The 27,728-nt window shown below is 40.3% G+C and overlaps 2 protein-coding genes across 7 annotated transcripts; both read left to right on the top strand.

Moving 5' to 3' along the window:
* The first annotated feature begins 12 nt into the window (after positions 1–12).
* Positions 13–13,995, top strand: RSRC2 (arginine and serine rich coiled-coil 2). Of its 3 annotated transcripts, none has more exons than XM_059863183.1 (10): positions 13–145; positions 2,641–2,797; positions 3,335–3,378; positions 5,980–6,192; positions 7,129–7,272; positions 10,617–10,739; positions 10,836–10,915; positions 11,475–11,707; positions 12,930–13,019; positions 13,338–13,995. In XM_059863183.1, the coding sequence occupies exons 2-10, from the start codon at positions 2,717–2,719 to the stop codon at positions 13,515–13,517; spliced, it is 1,188 nt and encodes a 395-aa protein (XP_059719166.1). In that variant the 5' UTR covers positions 13–145; positions 2,641–2,716; the 3' UTR covers positions 13,518–13,995. The 3 variants fall into 3 exon arrangements, with proteins under 3 accessions (XP_059719166.1, XP_059719165.1, XP_059719167.1); XM_059863182.1 differs by having other exon boundaries at positions 19–145; positions 6,002–6,192; XM_059863184.1 differs by lacking the exon at positions 13–145 and adding an exon at positions 4,314–4,391 and having other exon boundaries at positions 2,700–2,797.
* Positions 13,996–14,446: 451 nt separating this feature from the next.
* On the top strand, positions 14,447–25,951 carry ZCCHC8 (zinc finger CCHC-type containing 8). Of its 4 annotated transcripts, none has more exons than XM_059863287.1 (14): positions 14,447–14,632; positions 15,427–15,469; positions 16,100–16,174; positions 16,669–16,774; positions 17,415–17,495; positions 17,798–17,901; positions 19,181–19,246; positions 20,229–20,292; positions 20,406–20,548; positions 21,231–21,373; positions 22,240–22,355; positions 23,080–23,163; positions 23,635–23,749; positions 24,463–25,951. In XM_059863287.1, the coding sequence occupies exons 1-14, from the start codon at positions 14,470–14,472 to the stop codon at positions 25,263–25,265; spliced, it is 2,106 nt and encodes a 701-aa protein (XP_059719270.1). In that variant the 5' UTR covers positions 14,447–14,469; the 3' UTR covers positions 25,266–25,951. The 4 variants fall into 4 exon arrangements, with proteins under 4 accessions (XP_059719270.1, XP_059719271.1, XP_059719272.1 ...); XM_059863288.1 differs by having other exon boundaries at positions 20,232–20,292; XM_059863289.1 differs by lacking the exons at positions 14,447–14,632; positions 15,427–15,469; positions 16,100–16,174; ... (1 more) ...; positions 17,415–17,495; positions 19,181–19,246 and having other exon boundaries at positions 17,883–17,963; positions 20,232–20,292.
* The last annotated feature ends 1,777 nt before the right edge of the window (positions 25,952–27,728 follow it).

Genomic DNA, 27,728 nt, shown 5'->3' on the forward strand with positions numbered 1-27,728 from the left:
CCCCGCGCTCCCCCCAGCGCCACATCCGGGCACCCGCGGTGAGGGCGGGCGGGGCCGCGCGATTGCTGTGGCCGCGCAGCCGAGGGAGGTCGAGCCCTGCGAGGACGTTGCTGAGGGGCGGCGGCCCGGGCGCTCGGTCATGGCGGTGAGTGGCGGTCGCTGCCGGGATTTGGGGCGAGGGTGGCGGAGAAGGGGCTGTGGGGGGCAGAGCCGGGGAGGGCCCGGTCGGGAGCCGTGTGCGCGGAGGCACAAAATGGCGCCCGCCGCGCCTTGGGCTGCGGCGCCATGATGGGCTCGGGGAGGGGCGGCCGCGCTGCTCCCACCGCTTCAGTCCACGTCTCCAGAAGTTTCTGGTTCGTTCCTCGGGGCTTGGAGAGAGGCGAAGACTCCCTGGGACTGAGCCTTGGTGGATGCATGGCTTTGGGGACAAGTGCTGTTGTCGTACTGGCGTTTCTCATGGGGACTGTGGGGCGAAGCTTCCCTGTGAGGGGAGCGACCTGGTGTCTGGGCCATGCTAAATTTTCCTTTCTCTTCTTTTCTTCGCCCTTTTGCTTTGTGTTTGGTCACAGGCTTTTTTACGTTCAATTAATTCGCTCCTATCCTGCTTTTTATGGTTAATATCGATGGGAATCGCCACTGCTGTAGTTACCACTGCCCTTAGTGTTCAAACAGGGTCTAAGTGTGGTTTTATTTTCTCTGAAAAAAATTTGTGATCTGGTAATGTACAACGATATTTCGCCTCTAATTGTGTTGAAGAATCAGTAGGAGTTACCTAAGAGTTAACCTGATGTAGTCGATTTTTTCAAAAGTTGTTGAATAGTTTTGAGTGCAAAAAAATCCCCAAAACAACAAACAAGTAGGGCTGGAAAGTCATGAAACTTTTTAAAGCTGACTTTAAGCATTTTGCGGTGTCTAATTTGGTAGTTAAAGTTCTTGCCTTGAAAGTTTGATCAGTGGTGAAACAGAGCCAGGGGGACTTTAAACTTCTGGAGAAAATTATTTCTTATATAACGATTTTTTTTGTTTGTTTGTTTTTGTTTTTGTTACATAACTTAGGCTGTTAAGAGTAAGGTACATTTTTCTGTAAAAGGACTTTAATGATGTACTTTGCATTTGCACTTTAAGATGCTACTACTACATTTAGAGGTTCCTCTAAAGTGTAGGTGAGGGGCTTATTGAAGGTAACACTGAGCCTGGTGCCAGTCTGAGAGCTGAGAATAATCTCAGTGAATTCTTTCAGGTTTTTAATTGCTGGTTTTTTCTGTAGCACAGATTTCCCTCAGGTGCAGAGCACAAGGGCACTAACGAACAGCACTGTGTAAATAATGAGGTTGCTGGCCTTGGAAATGGTGGCAGTGGGCTCAGTTTCACTTGGATAGTGTGTTTTAAATCTCACCTGATTTACACTCGTAGCTGATATTCTCCTTCTTCTGAAGTAACTTCACAATGTAAACAGTAGTAGCTGAAATATAAATCCAAATATTTACCTGTAGGGTGTCATGAAGAAAGTCTGCTATTAGCACACAGTGTATTAATGACAATTTGTATATATCTGTTGAGGTTTAAGGCAAAGTAGCTGCTTTATTTTCAAAGCAATGGGTATAACTGAGCATTTGAGAGGATTTCCTGTTTTGTTCAGTTGGCAAACCATTCTGCCAGTTGCAGCTGGTGGAAAACTGCAAGTTCAAGACCTCTGCTACATGGAATTGTCTTCCTGAATAGCAGTTCTGGGCCAAATGTGTCCTTAGTGACATCTTCTGCAGCCCCACTTGTATTGTCGAGGAGGTTTGATTATGGCTGGTGCAGAGGAGATCAGAACAAGAGCAGTGAACCTGTAGGATCATTCCTGAGAGCACATTCACCCTCTCAGTGTGTGCTTCTCACTCTGTTCCCTTCAGGGCACTGTGCACCAGTTGTACTCATTTACCTCTCACACACCGAGTCACAAAGTATCTTGATTTCACAAAATCAGGTTCTGGATTTAATCCTCATAGAGCCAGATTTAGAAGGAGTGGAGGGAACATCTTGGTTTTCATTATCTGGTAAAAATGTGATCTTGGAACAGGTGTAAGTGACTTGTGTGTGGTCTCTTACAAATAAATCTTTTTGCAGAGGTACTGTTGAGGTGTTTCCTCATTCCAGAGTGAGCTGTCTAACCCTAATGCACCTTCCTGCATTTCCCTTCAGAGTTCATTCCATGCTTCAGAACTCTGGGGCTCTTGTGCTGTGCCTCAGTAATGCCACTTATCACTCAGATCTGTTGGGATAGCACTGATCTTAAATAGTCCTGGTCATGGAAATGCTAAAAAGTGATTGATCTCCAGACACCATTTAGACAAAACTCTGCCTCAGAGTTTGGTGTTACTGATGCTCTCAGAAATACATGGGAAAAGTAAAGTACAGTTCAATATAGTGAGAGAATAAAACGTGAATTTTATATCAGTTCTCTTTATTAAAATCTTGAAAAATCAATCTGTATGCAGTTACACAGTTCACTGCAAGTCTATAAAGCTCTTGCCTAAGCATGGGGTGAACTCAGCATTGTCTTTACCAAAAAAAAAAAAAAAATTAGATGTCTCTTTTTTTCTTGGTTTTCAGTCCTAAGCTTCTGTTTCTTAAAAATTCTGTCCTCATGTGTAGGGTAGTGATACAGAACGAGATGGAGTAGTCCCAGAAAAATCCTCTCCAGAAAGAGAGAAGAAAAAGGAACAATCAGATGCCTCCAGTTCTCCCAGAACATCAAAGCATCATTACTCGAGATCTCGCTCGCGGTCCAGGGAAAGAAGACGGAAGTCAGGTATGGACTCGATGGGAGCAAATTGCTTGTGGAGCTGAATTCTCTTAGAAGCAATTTTGGGGAAAACTGACAGACTTAGCCCTAGTAACTTGTTAGAATTGGATTTACTAACTTCTGGGGTGTATCCTAAATATTGAAACTGTTGAGGGAAAAGGTCTTATCAGTGTTGAGAGGATCAGGGAGAGGGGACAAGGTCAGACCACCCCAAACAGGAAACTGTCCCATTTTGTTTCATTTTGTTAGATAAGCATAGACTGGGATACTTTTGCATAGTTGTAACAAGAATAAGGTTACTTGGCAGAAGAACACTATTGGAGTGAGATGTGGGTTAGTTTTTCACTGTCAGAGCTTGAATAAATGCAAAGCATCGCAACTAGCAGCCAGAGTTTGCTTTCTGCTGTAGATACTCAAATAGTGCTGTTTGTTTTTTTAAATCTTGACAACAAGGGATGGAATAGTTGAAAGGAGCTAGAAAGATTATAGCCAGGTGATCTCCTCTTTATCTTGGTAAATGACAGTAAATGTTTTCTTCTCCAGATACTGAAGGAAGAAAACACAGAAGCCGGAGCAGAAGCAAAGAGGTAATTAACACTTTGTAGTGTTTAGGTAATTGTACATCTTAAAAAGTATCTTGTAGTAATGCACATATGTGTAAACTTATATAAATGACTTTATGGTAAGTACAAGAAATTGAGAACTTTAAATTTAAAAATGGATATGGAGAGCCTTTCATAGTGAAGCATGATTGCAGCCATCATGTTGACAAGGTAATAGTTTTATAGAAAATGCTTTCAGAAACTAGTGACTTAATTTCTTTCTTTTTTTTTTCTTTTTTTTATAAATTTTTGTGGAAACATCCAAAAGAGAGAGTTCATGTGGAGAAGTAGAATGGTGTTCTTGAACACTTTTACAGAGCTTCCATTATCCAAAAGCCTTGGGTGGCCTTGTTCCTGGTCAGTGTTCAGGACTTTGAATAATGCATACCTGTCTGCTTAGGTGTATTAAAAGTAATTTGCCATCGGACTGAGCTCTGTTTATTGCATCCTTTAATGGTAAAGGCTGTCATAGCTTGACAAACAAGCTGAGTCAGCTGGAAATGTGACAGTAGCAGCAAAAATTTCAGAGAGCTGTCTCTTAAAATAAATGAATAAGTGCGTGTGTGAATATATAGGGGAGTGAGAAGAGACAGCATCAATAATGCCTTAAAAATAGCTGGCTCACACACTAGAGAAGAGCTGAAACAAGCAAAGCAGGAGCATCGAAATAGTCATAAAGAAGCTTAAGCCATGTGGGGCAATAGGCTGGAACAGATAAGAACCCGGGTCAGGAACTTCTCCTTCCCCCATTCCAATGGAAGCTCTGTTTAAAAAAAAAAAAAAAAAAAAAAAAAAAAAAAAAAAAAAAAAAAAAAAAAAAAAAAAAAAAGAGGAAAGAAAAATCTAGGCGAGTTTTTGTGAAATTGAATAATATATTGTTTAGTTCACATGATAACATTTCTATAATAAATCATACTCAGCGTGCTAATGCGCGAAGAGACTGAACTGAAGACGCTGCAGACTCAGATAGCAAAATTATAAGCCTACTTCATGATAAGGTAACTATTAGTCATTCAAACTCATATTTCCCTTAAAAATATCTTAAATCCGTTATGGGATATAATGGTGGTTTTATTACTAAGTGTGTGTCTGGAAAATGTGATTAAAAGAAATCCTAAGACTCTCTTTAATTATTAAAAAAAGGTGTTTAAAGTCCTGTCCAGTGCTTTGCCAGGCTGATGGATCTAATCTTACACAATTTATTTAGCAGCTTTTAAGTTTTGCAGAGTGAACAGATGAGAAATGATCTCCCACAGTAGATATACTCTTGTCATTCATTTGCAAGATCAAGCTCTGTCTGTAGACTAAGTGCTGAATATCAGTAATTCTTCTTAGTATATATGTGAGAACAGCTACTTATATAAATATATACTTAAAATTAGTGTACAGGTAACCTCAGATGTAAGAACTGATTATTAAAGGAGCTATGAATAAAATACTGTGAAAACGGGAAAATTATGTAATATTCTTGCTTACTTGAAGAACAATAATCAAATGTATTTAGAAATGGATACATATTAATAAAGAATTAGGCTTGGGCAAATGGGTAAAAACCAATTATAGTATCTTCTCCAGACTCATTTGAGAGAGAGTTCTGATGGAAGAAAAGATTTTATGAATAGTTAACATATTTAGATAAGCGAGAAAACCTAACAAACAACTTCTGAATAATTGGATTTTCTCTAAAATGAATGTGTCATGCTTAGAGTTGAGCAGAACATTATTTAAACATAAGACTCGAGTGGGCTATGCTTTTGTGCCAGAAAGGTTTCAAAACACACTGGATATATTAAGAAAGGGTGTTGATGTCATGACTTAGTCTCTGAGGAAAGCACTGGCAAAAATCAGGCCTGACCTTGCTAAATATTTTTGGCATTGCAGCTATAAAAAGGAATCTTTTTTTTTTTAAGAGGCACTGCAGGAAGGAATTGCGGTATAGTGGAGCAGCATATCTGTAATTTAAAACTACTGTGGGAAGTCTGAGTGATGCATGTTCATTTGAAATACTAAAAATGGGATGTCAGCCATGTAAATTATCACTTCACTTTGTAAAAACGGTTGGAAGTTACTGAAGAGAGTTTTGCTCTAGAAAATAATTACCTAATGATGACCAGAAGATTTTTTTGGTTCTGAAAACAAAATAATTTGTCTGGAACTACGTGTGGATTTTAGTAACTTTCTACATGGAAGGCTCAGGCAGATATTAAATAATCACTGCAACTGTGTTTTTATATATGCATATTCATAAATTGTCAGGTTCTTTAAGATGGGTGCTTAAGTGCTTGGAGTGGAGACAGTAATGAAATAACAGGTTATTTTGTTACAGTGCTCTGAGTCTTGTATGGAAGCACTGTAAAGATACCTGGATGGATACCTTAAAAATCCTTTCTAGACAGTGGGAGGAGGGAAAAGGGGGAAAAATGATAGTGTGCATTTACAACTTTGGGTAGTTGGTGGCATTAGGTAAAGCAGCCGTGGCTCATGTTTGAGTCACACTCCTAAGGTTACTAATGTTGCATCACAACTTAGCATTTTTATCTTCTGATGCCCATACTAACTCTCTTTGTTGCACTATTTTCCTGAAAGAACCAACTTCTTCTTAAAACAGGCAAGAAGACATGAATCCAAAGAGAAGTCCTCCAAGAAGCACAAATCTGAAGATCACAATGACAAAGAGCATTCTTCTGACAAGGGAAGAGATAGCCTAAATTCATCTGAAAATGGTGAGGAGAGGCATAAACGCAAAGAGAGAAAGTCATCCAGAGGGAGGAGTCATTCCAGATCCAGGTCTCGGGAGAGGTAAGTTGTTACATGTGATTGTTGTGTGAGTGCATTTCCAAAAGCCATGTTTGGAATTACTGTAGAGTTCCATTCCTGACCTCATGTAAAGCATCAGTTTATATTGCATGTTTCAGTTTTCAGTGGTAGTGCATTTGTAGATAGTTCTTCTGCAGATTACTTTGAAATAAAAGTACAAAATTGCGCTAAGACTTTATATAGGGATGTGTTTCACACTTATAATTGGTATAGAAAATACTAAAAAGAGTATTAAATGTAGCTTATTGTCAGTGACAGGAATGCAAATACACCTTACAGTGACATGGCTCTTTACCTCCTAAATCATGAGCTTCCTCAGAGGGAATGCTGGCCAGTCCTCCTTGCCTGGTAGCCCACCCACCAGTTCTGAGGGTAGGAAAATTGCCTGGGACAAGCAGGCTGCTGCCAGCAGAACTTCTCCCTTTGTAGCTGAGGGATGTGCAGCAGGCAGGGTAGTGAGGAACAAGCTTTGGCTAATGACAGGCTGAGGGACTGGAGGTGACTCACAGGCTGCAGCTTGGGCACCTCTTCCCAAAGGTCTCGGAATACCATGGAGAAAAGCAGGGTTGTGTTGCCTTGTTTTTAAGACTCCTGCGTCAGATTAGTTTGGCTTTGTATTTGTTTTGAGGTGTACACTACAATGAACAACTGAAAATAGCAGTGTTGACGGGTACGGTTATGTACAGAAACTCTGCAGCTCAGTTGTGGCTGGTGGTGGGCTTTGGTTCCTTTCCCATTTCATCCTTCAGACCTAAAGCTTAACCTGTTCTAGGCATGAGCGTTTCCATGTGTAGTTTGCAGTCTCCCCACCCTGCCTGTTGCATTTTGCCCTGTGGTGATGACCCCATGTGTGAGTCCTTAAGTACAAACTGCATTTGAACAGAGAACACGTGTAAGAATTCGGGGCGTGTGTTTCAGGCGCCATCGTAGTAGAAGTCGCGATAGGAAAAAATCCCGATCGCGCAGCAGAGAGAGAAAGCGACGGATCAGATCTCGCTCTAGATCAAGATCTAGACACAGACACAGAAGCAGAAGTAAAAGCAGAACTAGGAGCAGAAGCAGGTAAGTGTTACCTTCCATATATGTGGTGGTGTTTGGTTGGATGTTCTGTGGTGGGCTGATGTGATGGATTTACCAGTTAACGTCTGTTCACTGCAGTTAAACGTGTTTGGCTTTTTCTCATCTGTACTGAGAGTGGGTTCAAGACTGGGTGGTTTGCTTGGTCTTACAGAAACATTTGTCCTGGGCAGCTGAAGTGTCTCAAGCTCTTGGCTTTTTGTAGTGTGACTTTTTGTTAGCAGTAGTGTTTAGGTGAGAAGTGAAGAAGATACAGGTGACCCTTTCCTGTGTTTGATACAATAGTAATGTGGTTGGCATACTGCTGTACTTATCCCTTCAGTTTGCGTGCATATGATAAAAGGAAAGTTTATCTGGCAATCATTGGCTGTCAGAGCAGATTCACAGATCAGAAGCTAATTCTGATCAGCTCCACAAAGTCAACTTAATTTTTCTGTGAAGTTGCAGTTGGTGTGATGTTAAGATAAATTTTGGTTCAGATGGATTTTTTCTGATATGAATGTACTCTTCAGTGTTAGTGATTACCAGCTTCTCTTTGTCAAGTGCAGCTTGAGAATATTTATCCCATTCATTTTTCTCCCTGAGTGCTTTGATTTCTTCCTTAAATTCTAGAAGCACTTGATCCAGACACTTACTGGCTTGATCTGGGTCTGTTTGACAGTTGAGTTTCCATACCTCACCTGGGATAAGCTAGAGTTGTCATTTTCATCACTGTATAGAAGTTAATGGTTTTTAATACTGATAATGCATTCAGTATTTTGGTGTAGAGTCTCTGTATCACCTTTGCATTCTTAATACCCTGTAGGATTTTCTCAATGGTGAAGCTGAAATACAACTTAATGACTGCTACAGATATTTTGTTGAAAGTAGTTCGAATGAAAATCAGTGTCCCTGCAGAGCTGCTAGAAAGTGTTGACTGTTGCAGTTCTCTTAATAGTGTTTTCACCAGAATATTTTTAATTGTTCTATGACTGGTTATGACTACTCAGCATTACAGTGGAACATTGGAGTCTTAACCATCACACTTGTGTAATGCTACGACATCCCTTGTGAAAGTGTTCAGAAGACTTACCTTTCTGAAGAAGTAGTTGAATTACCTGGTTTGTGTCATGTTTTTGTCATGCACTTTCTACCAAACATTGAGTGGGGTGAGTAGAGCTGGGTCTGCAGTTGCTACAGTTCCTTGTATTTAATGGATGGTATTTAAGCTTCAGCATGTTGTGCAAGGCTTCAGCTCCCCATTTTTACCAGTTACTGTAGATAATGTTCTCTGTTTAAAAGTCACTTTGAACATTGTGTGTAATGGCTCCATGAAAACTTCATGTCCCAGAATAGATTTTGGCTTTTGCAGTGGAATTCAAGTTACCTGAAACAGAACATCAAATGTGGGAAGAAAAAGTAAGGGATAGTCATAGCTTAGAAATTTCTCCAACTGGAAACAGGCCTTGTGGGATGCTGCTGGACATACTGCAAGAATCCTTTTGTTTAAAGTTATGTTTGTGTCTCACAAATCCTTGAGGATGGAAGTAAATGAGGCATAAGTCTTTTTTATCTGGAGCTAGAACACTTCATCAAGTTCAGGGCTCAGACAGAGCCTGGAAAAGAAGGTGGCTTATGGGGCAGTCCTCAAGGCAAGCTCTGCACAAGCCAGAACAATGTGATGTGGAAGTCTACCTGTTAAAACTCACCTGTGAAGGGAATTCCATCATTCCTGACATGCAGGTTTTGTTGTGTTACAGGGAGCAGGCTGTGATAGAAGCATTTGTAAATAGCAGAGCTTTACCTTCTCTTGGTGGTTCTTTGCATAATCTCAAGCTCACATTTTCAGGGGATTTGTTCTCATGGGCATTTAAAGCAATCTTTTGGTTTGTGAGTGCATAAAACCTCCTGGCAGTTCTTCAGTAGTTTGGCTCTGATTAAGTGCTAGGTGGAAAATGTGACAGCAGCTGCTTGTTTCAGATGGAAATACTTCAATACAAAAGCTCAAATATTTATTTCCTTGATATTTACCAGTGCAATAAAGCATCACAGACCAAAGACAAGACCAAACAACAATAGTCAGCACGGGAAAAATGAAGGTATCTTTGAAACAGGCATTACATCTTATCTCAGGAATGCAGATCTGTCACTTCCCAGTGCCTGAATCTGCATCTTGCCATCTTCTCTGAAAAGATAAGTCTTGCCTCCTTTGTATTCTACCAGATTTGTCATGTAAACAAGGATCTTTTTGTAACTTCAGTCTGCATTACATGATGTTTATAAATGCTGCCCAGGTTGCAGCAGAAGAAAGAGAATATCTGAATGCCATGGAAAGTGGCTGTTGTCAAGTTAGCCATTATCCCCAGTTAGCTGTTGCCCCAAATGAGTGATAATAACATTTAACATCCCAACTTACTGGTTATGGCAAATCTGGGAAAAGTGTGAGTGATATCTCCTGTGAATTAACCTTTGTTGAGCACTTCCAGTGTCCTGACTTCTTTGTTTGAAACACCAGTGTCAGAGGCTTAAACTGGGCTAAAGCCTTATCTCTTGCACTGCAGATATCTATGATCCTGGCACAGAGAACTGCTGCTCACAGCACTTTCTATGTGTGTTTTGGGTAGCTGTTGTTTAGATGGGATTAGATACAGATGTCCTAAGAATGTCTCCTGCTTGGAAGGAGGTGGGGAGAAGGTTAGTGAAGAAGAGTTGAAAACTGAAGGTTTTGGTGTTTTGCTTAAAAATACATTTTAACTGTGTTCTTTTCAGATGGTCAGGCTGCAGGTAATTCATGCTTCAGAGTTCTCTTCCCAAGAGAAACCCAAGACAAATCACATGTTCAGCTTAGTTGAGTCCCTCAAAGCACATTTAGGGAAGAGAATACAGAGGGGAGAGTAATAGTAATTTCCTGAAGTACTACTCCACTTCTTAAATGGGGCCTCTTCAAAATGCTTCTTATTAACATAATTACAGTGCTTTGAGGTCTCTTACGGTTTTCAAACATTCTTCTAGCTTGATTCATTCAAGTTCTCTTGCAGTTTTGACCAGAAATTAGATGATTTTCCTTAGGATTTAGAATCTCTAGAGCAGATCTATTTGTTCGGAACACTGAGAATGAGAGAGTAAATGAATTCCCAGAATTGCACATTCTGTTACAGCTGGAAATCTTCACTTTTACCTCCGTGTTCTTACAAGGCGACTGTTGCAGTATAAACTCTCTGAAAGCTTTTCTTGAGAGCTCCAAATGAATCATAAAGCATAAATTTTCAGTGCTGTGATCAAATACTTTCTGAAATATTAAGCTGCATGTGTACCTTCACTATTTTAGCAACTGTTGACTTTGGTTACAGAGAGCGAAAGAAGAGAATTGAAAAGCCCCGGAGGTTCAGCAGGAGCCACAGCCGGAGTCCGAGCCCGCCGCCTTTCCGGGGACGAAACACAGCTATGGATGCACAGGAAGCCTTAGCCAGAAGGTCAGAAGATGTGGTGATTTTGATGATATGTGACATGAATAAGCTCCTGATGTTGATTTTGCATGTCTAAATATTTTTATTTTCATGTATCTCTAGGCTGGAAAGAGCGAAGAAATTGCAAGAACAGAGAGAGAAGGAAATGGTTGAAAAACAGAAGCAACAGGAAATGGCTGCAGGTAGTGCATGTGTATGAGATGAATTCCTGAGCAGTAGTATGAGTGGAAGATAGATAGACTTATGTTACAGGAGTGTTACAGTCTTATCCAACAGATGGGCAAGTTGTCTTTATGGAATTGTTAAAAAGAAAAACAGTAAGAGCTAGGAAATGTTTAAAAAACCAAAACTAAAAATAAGAAACAAAACTCCAACAAAAATGATTGGTTTTTCTTATTGCTGAGTGTATAAGAAAAATGTTGTATAATTTCTGTAAATGATTTCATGATGGCCATTGGGCTGTTATTTGCTCAGGGGTGTTTAGAACCACAAAATGCTTCACTTTTACTTGTAGTTTCTGGTTCACTAAAACTCCTGGAGACATGTTCCTTAGTTGAGCAATCACATCTATTTTATCATTCACTTGTTATCTGTGCACTTCCAACTTATCTTGAAGGGAAGTGTTTGAGGGGTTTGGCTTTTTTGTTTGGTTCTAGGGCGGGTTGGTGGTTGGGTTTTGTGTGTGTTGGGTTTTTTCCCAAAGTCCAAAGTTCTTTCTGGCAAGTTCCCTTTGTTCCTCAGCGGCTGCAGCCACGGGAGGCTCCGTCATCAACGTCGCCGCTCTGCTGGCCTCGGGGACACAAGTGACCCCTCAGATTGCCATGGCAGCTCAGATGGCAGCACTCCAGGCCAAGGCACTGGCAGAGACTGGCATAGCTGTGCCCAGCTATTACAACCCAGCAGCAGTGAACCCCATGAAATTTGCTGAGCAGGAGAAAAAGCGGAAGATGCTTTGGCAAGGCAAAAAGGAAGGGGTAATGGTGGCTTTTCTTACCTTCATCAACTGGTTTGGGAATATCTTGCACTCAGTTTAAGGATGCTGATGAGTGTTATTTCCAGCTTTTGTATCTCTTTGCAAGTTTTAATATCAGCCTGAAGTAAAACTTCAGTAAAACTAGGAGTTGGACTTTGATGATCCTTGTGGGTCCCTTCCAACGAATGAAAGGACTAAGTTAATTAGTCCTTCAGTGGTAAATGGTTGTGACACAAGGAAACCCTGAATGTCCTAAAGCTTCAGAGGTATAGTTGGATCTTAGTGTTATTTTTGTGAGTTTACCTACAGCTTGCAGTTAAATATCAAACCCAGATGGTCTCCCTTCACTGGGAAGGGATGGCTGAGGTATGGAATGTATAACTTCTCTTTTCTGGGACTGTAGAGATTTCTCGTATGATGGTTGTGGCCTCTCCAATTGCAAATTTCAAAGGCAAGTCTGTTGACCTTGCTGGTAACTTCAGAAGCAGAGAAATGCAATATTAGCCCTAACAAAAGTCATAAATACAAATAAGCTTTCAGGCATAAATACAAGTCAGCTTTTAGTGCTCTGTCAAATGCCTTTGCAGTTAGTGAAGTAAGAAAGGCACCTGTGGCAGTTGCTTTTTCAGAAAGTTGCTGGATTTCAGTAGAGCTTTTGCCTGCTGATAGTGTGGAAAAAATGTCCACTTTAATATTTGTATTTTTGTATTTTGTTACTCTGGTAAAGAGGTGTTAGGCTGGTTTCCATCTTGCAGCAGTTACACAACAAGCTCCCTTACCTTTACAGGCTGTTCCATAAGATGTGAAAAACAAACCAGTTTCCATGGCAATGGTGGGAGACAAAAGGGAGGGCAGGAGAGCCCTGAGGGCTCTCTGGGCAGTTCTTCCTGAAGTGTGCTTTATATTGATCAATTGCCCTAAACAAATTCGTTTTTCCGTTAATTAATTCAAACCTGAATTTCAACCAAGCTTCCAGACCTTTGGAAATGCCAAAGGGAGGAACATAGCTGTGTTTTGAGCATCATGGTTAGGAAGATTTCCCTCACAAAGAGCTCCTGTGAGGATGCTGCAGAAGGAATGTCAGACTTGGAAACGTTTTCCTTCCAGCTCTGGTACAGAATGGGTTTGTCTCTAGCACTGCTCCTTTGCTTGCTGCTCTATTGTGCTATTAATGGAATCTTACGTAAAAAGGTGACACTTTTTTTTTTTTAAAATCTGAACAGGACAAATCACAGTCTGCAGAAATATGGGAAAAATTAAATTTTGGAAACAAGGACCAAAATGTTAAATTCAGAAAACTGATGGGCATTAAGGTAAAGAATTCTGAATATGTAATTAAGTTTATTCATTGCAAGATAATTATTTCACTTTCTGTTTTAGTATACCTTATCCAGTAAAGATTTTAAATTAACCTGATGTATTTAAGAGCTTTTAAGTATTTATTAAGCTCAAAAGCAGCATCCAAACTTCAATTTAATTCAAAAATCAGCTGGGTGAAGGCCTGTGTGTTTCTTGAGGGAGAAATCTGCACTAGAATGTTGCAGCAATAAACCCAAATGCTTGAATTCTTACTCTCTTAAGAACTGGTGAGCCTCACTTGCCCTCTGCTGATGTTTGTGTTCTGTTTCCAGAGCGAGGATGAAGCTGGCTGCAGCTCTGTGGATGAGGAGAGTTACAAAACCCTGAAGCAGCAGGAGGAGGTGTTCAGAAATCTGGATGCACAGTATGAAATGGCCAGATCACAGACTCACACACAAAGAGGAATGGGATTGGGGTTCACATCTTCCATGCGAGGAATGGATGCAGTTTGAAAAAATGAAAAAACAAAGAAAAAAGGCTGTTTTGAAGTTTGAGACTGTGGAAGGTTCTTGTTCACATGTTGGGTCCTTGTTCACCAAAAAGCTAGCATTCTAGCTTGCATGGGTGTTGCATTGACTTTAATTTATTGAAAAATACAATTTTTTTTGTAAATATCAGATTAGTGATACTGGTGTTAGTGTTGTAATCAGGTTATACCCACTTCCATTAAACTTGACAGAACTAGAGGAGGACAGTATTTTTTAGTTAAAGTTCTACTTTTCAAACCAAGCAGCAGATGGGAAGAACTCATACATGGATATTTCGTGTCCACTGTCTTGTGTACTTTTGTACTTTAACCTTGTACAGTTATTTTCAATTCTTGAAACATGAAAGAAACATTGTGTAGATGTTATTTAGCGGTCTGGGCCAATAGGCACATAATCCAGTGCAAAAAAACTGGTTAATAATAAAGACATTTTTTTTCTCTAAGGTCATATAGTAATTTGTCCTTTGGGCTGAACTCCCATAAACCATTTAAGAGAAAGAAAAACTTAAGGAGGTTTTGCTTTGGTTCTTTGTAGTAGGATTTGCCTAAAATACTGCAGTGAGGGGCCTTGCTGCAGCTACCCTATTTCAAATACTTTTGTCACGCTGCTGCCGCTGCATCTCTTTCCACCGCTCACCCGTTCTCAAAAGAGGAAGAAAAATTCCAAAATCGGGAGCGATGCCGCTTTGGAGGCAGGAGCGCGTCCTCCATTGTGAATACGACAAACGCTCGGGCGCCTATTCAGCGGCGCGCCGCCTACACCTCCCAGCGTGCACCGCGTCTCCCAGGCATCTGACTCTGCTGTCCGCCGCCCCTATGCACGCTGGGAGTTGTAGTCCGCGGCATGCGTCGTCCCGCCCGCGCAGCGTTTCCCGCCGCCCTTTGCCCCCCGCCCCGCCCTTCCTGCGGCGGCCAAGATGGCGGCGGAGGTGGACTTCGGGGACCGCGAGCTCTTCGGGCAGCTGGAGGGCGAGCCCGGGCCGCCCTCGCCGCCCGCCCTGGAGGAGCCGGACCCGCTGCTGGAGCTCTACGAGCGGCTGCGCGACCGCGACGAGACGGTGCAGCGGCTGCGGGCGGAGAATATCCTGGCGGGAGAGGCAGGGCCCGCGCCGGGGCGGGGGAAGGCGGGCGCGCCGCTGCTGCCGTTTCCCTTCCGGGCCAGCCGGTCCCGGCCCTCAGGGGAGCTCCGGCTTCTCCCCGGGCTCTGTGGGAACGAACCCTCGGTCTCCGCCGGGTCCCAAGGGGGAGAGGGCTGAGCTGGGCGGTGAGGGAGCTCCTGGTGCTCCCAGGCTTCCTCAGAGCACGTTTTCCATTGAAACTTTTATCCCCAGAGCGGCCGGGCCCGCCTCGGCCCCGGGAGGCGGGGCCGGCTGTTGAAACGGCTGTCACAGAATCCCTGCGTTCCACCTTTTAACTCAGCGGCAGATAATTGCAAATAGTTGAATTGTGATCGGTTCCCTAAAGGGTTTCTGGGTTTGCCACTGCAGCAGAGTGGAATCTGAAATGCGTTATGATTTATTTCCCATTTACAAGTACATGTGTACTACCGTTACCTTTCTTTTTATGGTGATCCCAGATATTTTAAAAATAACATATTATAAATCTGTTAGTATAATCATTGCATGTAATGAATGATACTATTTGGATTGTCATAGCTAGTCCTCTTTTTATTTGTGTTTTTTTTTTTCTTTTTTCCAATTTATTGTGTTTGTCCAGCAACAGGTGGATTTTTAAATAATCCCCTGTGCAGTGAAAGGGAAGGACTGAAACCCTGTTTGTTGTTCTGTGAAATTTTTGCTTGGTGTTTTCTTGCTTGCTTTGGGTGTGGGTTTGTGTCTTCCAAAGAAAATCATAGTCCTTAACAATAAGTTAACATCAGGAACTTAAAAGGAAGCTGAGAATTCTGACTCGTCCTAGGTATGTTAATGCTGACTTGAAACATTGTATGAATTGTATAGAGAGAATATATTTATTTATGTTGTATATGTAAGTAGAGTTTATCTAAGATAAAAGCTGTCAGTGGTAACAATCTGCCACATCACCAATCCCTGCTGAGGTGCTGGGCTTCTAAAATGCTATTCCAGTTCCTGAAAAGTCTTTTGGAGTTGAATAGCAGGATCTCAGTTGGTGTTGCTGTAACTTTTATTTATTTATTTTATTTATTTGTGTGTATCTGTTTAATGCAGCTCACTTGGTCTTCAGGGAAGCAGTTTTAATGTATAAGTTCAGCAGTGAGGCAAAATTACATTTAAATGGTTGAATGAATCTTAGTTAGAAGATTGTGTAAGTTTATTGAAATTATAATAGCAGGAAGAGAATTCTGTTAATACAAAATTAAATATTTCTGTAGTTTGGTGGTGTTTTGTTCTCCTTCCACCTCATACCAACCTGCTTTGCTCAAGAGCATAATTTCTGTTTAGGAGGACTTTAAACCACAGATTTTGTATTGACCAAACCTTCCTCCCTCTGTGGGGTCCAGCCTGAGCTGTGATAAAACTGGTGGGAGAAATTTACTGTACCCATTGTCTGTGTTCTTTGCTGTTCTAGTGGAATCTCCGTGGAAAACCCCAAAGTTGATGGACCTCTCTTGCAGATTTTATTTATGAACAATGTCATTACTAAGTAAGTATGAAAACACAATCCTGACAGGAAATTGGGGCTTTTTGTGTTTGTTTGGATCTAACAGTGCTGTGCCCAGATTGTGGATGGGGATTTTATTGAATAACATAAACTGTTGAAAGCTTGGAGTGGAGAAAGGATAATGGGCAGTGTGACAGGAGTTCTGTTCATCAGCAATATCTGCTTTTACCATGAAATGAAGGGTGACTCCCAGGAACTTGGAGAGAATCTGAAGAGCAGCTTGAATTGCAGAAATGTTGTGGGTAAAACAGGAGAAATTAATCTTTCCCTGCCTCTGGGTTGATTTTTTGCCATGCCCTGGTGCTCTCAAATATCAGATTGCATTTGTGTTCGTGGGGGTTGAGAGAAGGGCAAAAAAGAATTGGATTTTTCCCTTTTCTGAGGTATTTAGTAAATGCTAAGTGCTTAAGAAAAGAGATATCTGCTCTTTGTTTCAGCCTTGGTCACGTCTTCATCTCTCTCTACTTTTATTTCAGGCGGTATCATCAAGAAATTGAAGATTTTATTTATAGTTTAGTTCAAAAATATGAAGAGCAGAAGAAAACTGAACAAGAAAAATCACACTTGAATGCTAAGCCACAGGTACTTCAAAACTGAAATTGTTACAGAATGTTTCTTCTCCACCTCTGTAATGAGAATATTGAAATATTGCACTGTTAAACAGTGACAAAAATCAAATCTAGTAGATGTCAAACAAATGTTTTACAACTGTTTGTTCCAAAAAACAGAGAGAGAGCAAAGATTTTCTGCCCATGAAAATGCTTCTTGAAAATCATCCCTAGTGAAATTTCAGTGAAAGAAAATTGTTAAGTTGGTTTAAATAATTAAGAAGAAAGGTTAATGTGTCTTCTTCTGATAGTGTTTGGCCCAACTCCAAGTATATATAAGAAAACAGATGAACAACAGAATCTGAAAATTTACACTTTCTCCTCCTGGTTTAAAATTTTGATTCTTAACTCAGCATTCACTTTGAGTGAAAGGATGGAATGGCACATCTCTCTCTCTCTTTCCCTTTTTTGATGAGAATGAAAATGTAATTATGTAGTGTATTTCTCATAAAGAAAGCCTTAGAAAGGAGCTGTGTCATGCTTCATGACTGATGTGGACATCTCCATCCTGCTGCTGGTGAAAGGACAAAAGCTGAACCCCAGTTCTGTGCCCTTTACATCACTAATTCAGGTTGATTTAAGTGAATTATTTTTATTTTTGCATTTCCTGTCAGCCCTCCAGTGTTGTTTTGGAAGAGGACTGTAAAGGAACCAGCTCATCAAGTTCTGCTAAAAAAGTGAAAGAAGCTTTTAGTGTAAGTTTTTGACTGTGCTCTTCCATGGTAGGTCTGACTCTTCATTCTCCACATTCACTGTACACTGCCATTAAAATAAGATCTCTTAACTGCTGTTATTACACTGATAAATTAAATTTAAATTCAGCATGTTTGGGCTACATCAGTGCAAAAAAAAAAGGGCTTGTATTAATTGTAAATTCTTACAGAATGGGGGAATAAAAACCTGGAAGTATTTCAGGCAGTGTAAATTTATAGAAATGCTACCAATCTCACCTAAATACTGACACATTTCTGACAATTCTCTGACTTTTTTTCTGCAGGTTGTAGGAAGTGTTCTGTATTTTACCAATTTTTGTCTTGATAAACTGGGACAGCCTATTTTAAATGAGAATCCACAGCTGACAGAAGGATGGGAAATACCTAAGTATCCTGTTTGCTAAAACACCTTTCTTTTTTCCATGTGTGAAATCCAAAGAATTCCAGTGGGTAAATTAAACTCAAATTCTCTTCAGTGAATTTTTTGTTTCTAGCAAAACCATACCAGTCATTAGAGATGGGATGATTTAATGGGTCAATAATGGCTTTTTTATTCAAAACAAATAAGTGTTTTGATATAATTGACTTGCTGATTGCTATCCTGAGAGTGAATGCTTTATCCCCATAAATACATCTTGTGAATTTAGGGATTTCCTTGGCCAGTCCCTAATCAGGTTTGGAGTGACAGCTCACTGCAGATTGAATAAGTATTCTCCCTCCATAAAATCCACTCTTTGGGAGGAGAAAATGGTTTGGGAAACTCAGACGTGCTGTGAAATGCTTTTTTCCAAATGTGGGAGCTAGAGGGGAAGTCTTTTATTAAAATTTAATTATGGTATGCTCTTAACATGCATCCATTTTAAAATTGGTTCCTTATTGTTTATTAAAGCCAATGTTGGAAAAGTGAAATTGAGGGAAATGATGAAGAAACTGGGAAATGTTGAAAAGTTTTTTAATATCTATGTCTTCCTTGATAAAAGAAATTGGACAAGAAATTTCTCAAGTAACATCATCCCCCCTGGCTTCCAGTATTGCTTCTGTCCTGGAAAGACCCAGGACAAGAAGCAGTTTCAGAGTTCATTTCTGCAGTATCCAGTTCTTCAGCTTGTAATCAAGGTCATGTCAGTGTTAGAGAATATTTGTATATGAACATAAATTGCAAATTTACAATCTCCCAACCTCTGGGTGAAGGGAGTGGATGCCCAGTGGGAATTTCTGCTTAAATGCCAAGTTAAGTGTGGCTGAAGTGATTCTGAGTGAAATGGTTCATTAGGCACTGGCTTCCAAACCACCAAAGTCCTGCTCTCAGTGAACCTGTCATTTTGAAACTCTGTCAAAATGTGGTTTAATAAGATTACTGTGAAACATTTCAGAATTATTATCTGGAAATTTCTACCTGTAAACAAGAGTGTTATAGTTTTAGCAAGTGCTGATAAAGTATTGGTTAGAAATTTGTAGGAGGAAAGAGCATAAGCTCATCTTAGCAAATGCTTTATGGTAGAAACCATTTTATAGTTTATACTCAGGACTTCATATCAAGGACCCATTTCTAACTTAATGCAGATGAGTCAGTGTTCTGTTCAAAGCACTATTAAGTGTTCATTGGTATTTTAAACAAAATTGAAATTTTGCTTCATTCAGTAGCAGTTCCTTATTGAAATCTAAAGATATCAGCAAGTTTTCAGCCAGATTCTCTCCCTAGATGGACAAGAAATACAAGTAAAACCCAAAAGGTTTGTATTATTCTTAAATGTAAAGTTTTGAGCTGAAAAGTTCAGATGCACTCTGTGATTATTGCCCAGTTAATAAACCCTTGGACATTCTTGAGCAATATTTAAATTTAAATTAAATAAGCCAGAGCTGAGCGTTGCAGTCAGTGAATCTTTCTTTTTATTGAGTTTCTTTAGGAAGGGCCAAAAATCAGTGTGTCAGAACTTCCTGAATTTTTATACTTAGTTCTTCTGTTTCTTGTCTTTTTAGTGCTTGGTTTGTCATCCTTGCACTGCTGTTGTGTCATGGTTACTGTTCTGTAGAACAGCTCCTGTCTGACTTATTTGATAGATTTTTAAGACAGACTGATCTGAGTTGATGGTGTAGTTTTTATGGGAGGTCAGAAGTGAATCAAATTCAGTTTCCAGCTGGAGTTACCTTGGACTTGTGCCACACTTTTTGTCTCCACTTCTGGTTCCCATCCTAATTCCGTAAAAATTAAAGTTCAGAAAATAAATCTTCCTCTAAAGTCTTGCTATTTCACCCCAGTAATATTGCAAATGTTTCTTGCCATGGTGTGAATTTACAAGGGAGATTAAAGTTGAAGCCAGCTGCAATTCCATTCCAGGTTTTCAGTGCAGTTTCACAAAATGAATTACTTGAAACTGTGGGCCAGGACTTTTCAAAGAAATGGTTGTGCTCTGCTGTTTGTTTCTACTGATTCCCAGTATTGTGGAAGGGATCAGACCTCTGATGATACCATTTCCTATTTCCTCTGCCCTTTCCTCATTTCCCATGTTCTCCTTAGCACTGTGAAATCAGCAATATTCTTTATTTAAATATTGATATAAGTTTAAAAGAGGGAGAAGACAGCACATGACATCATTGCTTTTGATTTTGTCTTTCTCAAGTCTAAACCTTAAAATCTGTCAAGAATGAAAACAATTAGGAGTATTTAACATTGCTGAGTTGTTTTCAGGTTTAATTTGTTGTGCATTTTTCAAGCAGGCCCAAACCTCATTGTTTCAATTGTGGTTCTGAAGACCATCAGATGAAGGACTGCCCAAAGGTAAAGTCACCAGTATTCCAAAGACTGCTGCTCTCCAAGCTTTGTGTTGGGTGAAGGAGTGCATCAGTTGTGAGTTGTCCAACTCTAAACTTCCCAATTGTGTTATCTTTAAGCCACGAAATGCAGCTCGTATAAATGAGAAGAGAAAGGAGTTTTTGGAAGCTTGTGGTGATTCGAGCAATCAGAGTTATCAGCAGCGTTACCATGCAGAAGAAGTAGAAGAGAGGTTTGGAAAATTTAAGCCAGGAGTAATTAGGTATCTCTTTTCTTTCCATTTGCTTTTCTGGAATACCTCTTCTGCCTTTGGAGTGCCAGATTTTAATTGCTAGAGTTTATTAAGTCCACCTGCTGCTCTTAACTATGAGTGTATTATGTTAGAATTTGCTGAATAGAATTTAAATAATTTGTAGAGCTATCTTTCAAATGAAAACTCACTGCTGGCTTGACAGTCCTACCCTTTCTCTAATGTAGGGTGATAAATATTACTCTCTGACTTCTCAAATTGTATTATGTTCCTACTAAAAATGTATTCAAAAGTCTGCAAATTGTGAGCTTCGAGTGTCCCTTCCTCTCTATTCAAAATGTTCAGAGAAACCATAGTATTGTGTGGCAGTCTCCAAAAAAATCACCAGTAAGTTCAGTGTCAAGGTCCACCCTTCCTGTTGATAGCTGCAGTCAAGGCCCTGAGTCAGAAGCAGTAGGTCAAGTGTGTTATTCTTGGTGTAGAATTAAATCTAATAAAGTGTTTATGCACATCAGCAAGGCAAAAAGTTCTATTTAATATCAGAGCTGATTTTCATTTATATCTGGGGTGGAAATGCAACACACTTTGAGCTACAACTCAGTGAAAACTCCCCAAAACATTCTTAACCTTTTTGCCACCAACTGAGGGATTTTTCTGGATGACATTTTGTTTTCTCTTTGTTTCCTTGGCTCAGTGGGGTCCTTCAGGATGCCCTTGGTGTGACAGACAAGAGCTTGCCCCCGTTCATTTACCGCATGCGGCAGCTGGGCTACCCCCCGGGCTGGCTCAAGGAGGCCGAGATGGAGCACTCAGGGCTGGCTCTGTATGATGGCAAAGGTGAGCACTCTGGGGCTGGGATGCAGCTTTACTAAGAGGCTCTGTGCTGGCTGCATCCTCCTCAGGAGATAATAAAGCTACTGGTTTGTAAACCTTCATCTTCCTCGTGGAAAAGATGCAAATGAAGTTGTTTTATTCGTGTAAAAATGTGCCTTTTATCAGCTGTGTCCTGGTTCAGGGCAAATTTTGGAGAGAACCCCCAAAGGTGCTCCCCCCTTCACTCTCTGGAACAAGTCTTAAAGGTGCAAAACTGATTATTCAGCATAAACAGAACGAGGTGATTGAGGATAAAAGCATCATATAGTCAACCTAGGACATGCTGTGATGTAACAGCAAAACAAAACAAATTCCATGCTGGTTGTGTTGCAGAGATGGGAAACTGTCAGTGGGATTTCACTGTTAGAACCTGGAGTTGTGTGAAACTGCAAGACTTGCAAATCTCTTCTTGTCCAATTTCCTTTCCCTTTTTCTCTTTACTTTTCATGGAAGAAGCCATAGCCCTCAATAAATTACTTTTACACAGAACAAAACCACCAACAAGCAAACAAAACATTTCTTGGAACCCACCTTAAGTAACTTACCAGCTTTTTGCTCATGACCATTATTTATGCTGCATCTCACAACAGTCCTGATGCCCAGTTCTGAGGGTGGCAATGGTACATGAAGAGCAGTTGTGTAGGAATACCCAGTTAGGTTTCTGGGGAGGTTTCTTGCCTGTATCTGATGGATTTGGTCACTGTTCCTGCCTCTCTGTATTTCAAACCCTTCTATCAATACTTCCATTCCAAACTCCTGTTCTTAAATCCTGTGGATTTTTTTCAGTGGTGTTCTTAATTAACATCAGTAATAATTATATTCCATTATAGGTGAAGTTGAAGCAGAAGATGAGGGCTCTCCCCAGCCCAAACGTATCACCTATGATGTGTCCAAGTTGGTAAATTACCCAGGCTTTAATATATCCACTCCCAGTGGGATCCCAGATGTAAGTAGCTGTTCTCTGTCTTCTAAGCAATGTGCTGAGTGACAGGAACTGCTTTTAGCCAAGAGTTCATGTTTTGTATCTGCAGCTGACAATTCCCTTCTAAGAGTCTCTTCTTTTTAAGCCCTTGCTTTGGGGCTGGGGATTGTAATTAATGTGACAACTGATAACTTGTCATGGTTCTTGTGCTGGGGTCTGGCAGTGCTTCTGTGTGAATTATTGCCATTATGAGATCAATAGTTTAAACACAGAACTTCACACATGAATGGCTTTTTTTTTCCTTACATGTAAATTTTCTGAATGTCTTCAATATGAAAATCACTGTGGCTGTTTCCATAATTATAATTTTGATCACGAAAAAATACATCAGACCAGTGCACAACTTCTGCAAAGCTCTGTAACAGCTGGAATTAAAGAAGTCATAGCAGAAGAGCCACATGGTGGGTGCCCTCTTAAGCACAGAGCACACAAGAAATCTCCTGTGGGTGCTGCACTTTCATCCTCAAAAGCATTTTAACCTCCTGTCAGTGAATTCCATCACTGCTCTGAATGCTTGAGCAATAAAAAGAAGCACTTGTGCATTTACACCTTTACATTTGCCCATTTAGTGGCCTCCAAATGTATTTTTTCATTCAGTGTTACTAGCCAAAGTTCTGTTATTAACCAGCCATATGCAACATTATTTACATTATTTCTCTTTTCTCTTTATTTTTTCTTTTTGCTGTAGGAGTGGCAGATGTTTGGTTCCATCCCCATGCAGCCATCTCAACAGAAGGATGTTTTTGCTCACTACCTTTCTAATTATCAGGAGGTGAATATATCTCCTTGTTATTGAAAAAAGAATGATGTCTTCTAGTTAGTGTAGGTCATGATGATTTCATGCTTTTATCTTCTTTCTGCACAAGGGGACAGACTTTTTATTGACACTAGTGAGGGTGAAATGCTCATCTGGCTTATCTGTTTTAACAAAAAATGGCTTCAGGTTTAAAATGAATTCTATTATTTCACTTAATATAAGCAGATCCCAGTTGTGCAGAGATTTGTGTAAGCAGTTTGGGAAAAATTGCCATGAATTTACACAGGCTGGAAGTTCCAGACTCCCCTAATAAATGAGAAGCTTGGTTGCCATGGCCATGGCATCCCTCAAATGTCAAAGGCTCTTTACACACTGGGTCCCCAATGATTGCATAGTTACAAAATTCCTTTCATTCTTACAGCTGGAAATGTACCCTGTACAGGATAATACTAATTTTTTTTGATTTTGTGGATAATTTCTCTGCAGCCAAGTCCAAAATCCAGCAGCAAAAGATCTGCACCTCAGTCCAAGTCTCGTCATTCCAAACGAGCAAGAGAAGACTCTTCAGAGGCAGCAGCAGCTGACATGGACCTGGACTCTGGTACAGTCACTCTGATTTTTGCTTTTCCTAGTTTCAGCTTTTATTTTCAAAATTACTTGCTCTGGATTGAAATGTGAGAGTTCAAAGGAGAATGTGTTAGCATTTTAGTTGTAATTAAAGGCAGTGTTGACAGAACCAGCAGTGTCCTGCTGCAGTGGCATTTGCTGTGATTGGCACTGTGGTTTTTATATTTTCTAATACCAAGCAGGAGGTTTCAGGTGTGCTCAGAGCAATTGCAATGTTCAATTAAGAATTCTGATGTCTTTACTCCAGGAGCATCCTAAAGAAACTTCTGTTAAGACCCCCAAATCCCTAAATATTTGGATGAAATAACATAAATTTGCAAGCTTACAGCTTCTTAAAAGCGAGGCAAACTCAGGAGGATGCAGTGTTTAGTGTTAGAGCAGCTGGAGAAACTTCTGGCTTTCCTTTTGAAATCTGCCATGAGGAATCCTTCAATGTGTCCCAGTGTGGAATGGGTTTGTTCTTAATACCTTCAAGAGCAATTTTTCTTCCTTGAGTGGCTAGCAGATGTAAAATCCCAAAAAAGATAGCTTTGGTGGGTATGAAAAGCCTCACAAAGTTTGTTCTGTCTCAGCTGGAAATCGAGGATGAGATGATGTAAATCTGGTAGTTAGTCAGAACACTGGCACTTTGAATCTTGTCCTGGTCAGATTTTGGGTTCTAAAAGATGTCTTTTAATCTCTTTCTAGATCTGGAAGGAGCACAGAGATCTCAAACTCCCAACAATTTTCAGTTCCAACCTCCTCTGCCACCTGGATCTCCATCCATGTCCACTCCCCCCCCTGTGCCCCGTGGAACTCCCCCACTCACACCCCCTCAGCCTTCCACACCCAGCCACTCTCCCCTCCCCAGGACTGCCCCAGCACCAAACTCTGCCAGTAACAGTCCTCAGCCCAGAATAGTGGACTCAGTGATGGATGAGGATACACTGACCCTGGAGGAGCTGGAGGAGCAGCAGAGGTTAATCTGGGCAGCTCTGGAGCAGGCAGAGAGCACCAACAGTGACTCTGATATTCCTGTTGACACACCTTTAACTTGGAATTCTCTGACATCATCACCAGCCAGGAATGAAGCAGATCTTGTTGCAGAAGTCAGGTCACCTGAGAAAGTGATCTCAGTGGAAACAGAGTTTTCTGACATCAGTGAGCAGATCCCAGAAAATGAACATTCTCCAACCAGTCCCAATCTAGAGGACAGTTTGCTTGACTTAAAGGAAAATCCTGATAATGCAGTTTCTGAGGGTCTGCTGGATGACACCCTGCCTGCTGCCAACCCTGAGGTTAATGAGGGGGAAAACACAGGTGGTAATAAAGTGCCCACAAGCACTGGATCATCTGTGAAAAAATCTGGACTTGTTCCTGACATGAGCAAGTTTGCTGCAGGCATCACACCATTTGAATTTGAAAACATGGCAGAATCAACTGGGGTTTATCTACGGATAAGAAGCCTGTTAAAAAATTCCCCAAGAAACCAGCAAAAGAAAAAGACTTAAATCTTAATTGGTCTTTTGTTTTATTATATCCAAATCCCTTCTGTTTCCCCACCAGTTTTACAAACTCAGATAACTTCCCTCATCTTATGGAAAAGAGAAAATCTTGACAAATGCAGGTCTGCCCTATTTTTCCTTGGTAGTGAAGTCAGTGCAGGTTTCCATCTTGACCAGGACCACCAAAGCAGCCAGCAAATGTAGAATTTTCCCAAATTGCAAGCTTCCACCTAAGGAATAACAGGACTGATGATTTGTTAAGACCATTTTATTTGCCAATACTCAAGACTCTAAAATGCAGAGTTTGTGGTTTGGTGTTCATTATTTTGGCTAAGATTTATATTGTCCTTGAGTTTCAGGTGGATTGGTGATTTTTTTAATATCTGTCCTTTGTACAATAATCTATACTTTATACATTTTGCTAATTATCCTGTAGATAAGTTTAATATATTCTGAATGTTTTTAAAAAGGTCTGATGGTAAGATTTCCCACATCAAAGTCCTGGCAATAGGAAGAAAATAATTGGGGATTACATCGCTATTTTCACCATTTCAAGTATTTTTATAAATTATTTATGTGGGTCTGTTTTAATTGCCACTGTATCTTTTGTAGCATCGTCCTTCATGTAAACTTGCTGTACAGACATGTTCGTGGTTGTCTGCAGAGGTTTAATAAATGAGCTTTTAGCTAAAGAGCTTTTACTTGGAGTCCTGAAGCAGCAAAATGCTGATTTTTGAAAATCAGCTGCTGAAGAAAAGTTGGGAAAACAAGCTGAGCAAAATAAGGATGAGTATAGTGAAATATTTTAGGAAGGGCCACAGTTGTCAGCTTCAGATTTCCTTAATCAAGAAACTTAAAATTCTCTCAGCTACTTGAACAGAACCTTGCCATACCATTCAGTTTTCATAATCTGAAGAGCTGCCCACTTCTGAATGTTTAGAAATGTTATAATCATGCTGATTAATTGTTCTGACACTTTTTTTTTCCTTCTTGTCTCGGGAGGGAGCTGTGGCTGAAGCGACTGCACATTGTTCAGTTGCCAAGAGAGGGAGCTCTAGATTGATGTAAGCATTTGTCCTTCCAGAAATGCAGGAAAAGTCTCCCCAGCCAAGTGGAAAGCAGAGTAAAGCAAAGCATTTTCAAGTATCTAACAAAAAACTTGTGAAGGGAAATGTCTGTAAGATAATGTTAGAGAGTGAACTTAATTCTTTCAAATTCTCAGCTTTGCAGTTAGTGCATATTGCCCAAAGATCTTTAATATACATGATATTGGTACACTCTACATTTGAATCTCAGTGAGAACCCCAGGCTTTTTGCAGTCAAAGCCTTCATTTATTTCTCTTTCTTTTTTTTCTCCCTAAACTTTACAGGAAGGCAAAACCAAAGCACCTTTATGTGTGAATTCTGAGAGGCTGAAAAATCTTTTTGCAGCATTTACCTGTTGAGTTTATTTGGTTGCACTTGGAAAGCAAGTCAAGGTAAATGTTCATCATATGTTCTAAAATGAATGGCATTTTTCTTCCTAGTTGATAGGAGAAATAGTATTTCTATAACAGGAGTGGACAACAAAATAATGTGCTGCTTCCACCTTCTACACACATTTAAAGAAAGCTCTGTTGGAAGGCATGTGGAGGTCTGGCACTTTTTCTTCCTCCTCCTCCTCCTTCCATGGAGTTAAAAGCCAGTAATGAGAGTTTACAGGAGCCTTTGTGTGCTGCACCATTGCCACGTGGATGATAAAGGGATGCAGGGCAGGAGGTGATGATTGCCAGTGCACACCTTCTGGGTGTGTTGTGCAGCTCATATTTGAAACATGCAGTTCTCTCACCACACCCCAAAGATCTGGTTTTAATGGCTCTTATGAAATGCTGCTGCTTGAGTAGGACATGCAGCCTAAGCTCAAGGAGTGCTGGTGGTTTCTGTGAGCAAGGCAGAAGAGCACACAAGATAAAAATCATCTCTATGTGCTTAGAACCTTTTAGTGCTCTGTATGGTCCATTCTCAATCACAATAATTAATTGGTCCCAACAGATAAGCAAAACAGTTGTGCCTAAAGTTCTTTCATCTGTTATTCTTTTGTCTTTCAAACCACAGTGTTATAAATGTTCCTGTAATGCTTTTTTTTTCCTTAAAATAATATTTTTGTGATATGTTTTGATTTCAGAAAAGCAGGCAGGGACTGTTGAATTTCTGGATTTTATTTTAGTAATCTAATTTCAAATAAGGATAAATCATACAAAATTCTCTGAGAGCACTCAGGGGTATCTTTAAATTGTCCTTTTAAATCTTCTCTTTGGAATTGTCCTTTATTTGGAGGTGGCAGTCAGCATGGATAGTGCTGTGAGAAAACTGAACCAGTAAGTAAAACTCCTCCTGTATTTACCTCTGCTGTAAGACACAGTTAATTAGGGATGGGCAGTTATCTCTGCTGCTTCTCATGATGAGGAATTCATTCATCTGCATCTCTTA

Source organism: Haemorhous mexicanus, chromosome 19, assembly GCF_027477595.1.
Source record: "Haemorhous mexicanus isolate bHaeMex1 chromosome 19, bHaeMex1.pri, whole genome shotgun sequence".
Classification (NCBI taxonomy): Eukaryota; Metazoa; Chordata; class Aves; order Passeriformes; family Fringillidae; genus Haemorhous; species Haemorhous mexicanus.

Excerpts from the sequence above, each read along its gene's own strand:
- ZCCHC8 (XM_059863287.1), top strand. The coding sequence starts at position 14,470 with ATGGCGGCGGAGGTGGACTTCGGGGACCGCGAGCTCTTCGGGCAGCTG. Across the intron at positions 14,633-15,426 it reads GCAGCGGCTGCGGGCGGAGA|ATCAGGAACTTAAAAGGAAG; the intron begins ATATCCTGGCGG and ends CAATAAGTTAAC. Across the intron at positions 16,775-17,414 it reads ACTTGAATGCTAAGCCACAG|CCCTCCAGTGTTGTTTTGGA; the intron begins GTACTTCAAAAC and ends ATTTCCTGTCAG.
- RSRC2 (XM_059863182.1), top strand. Across the intron at positions 6,193-7,128 it reads AGATCCAGGTCTCGGGAGAG|GCGCCATCGTAGTAGAAGTC; the intron begins GTAAGTTGTTAC and ends CGTGTGTTTCAG. Across the intron at positions 13,020-13,337 it reads GAAAACTGATGGGCATTAAG|AGCGAGGATGAAGCTGGCTG; the intron begins GTAAAGAATTCT and ends TTCTGTTTCCAG.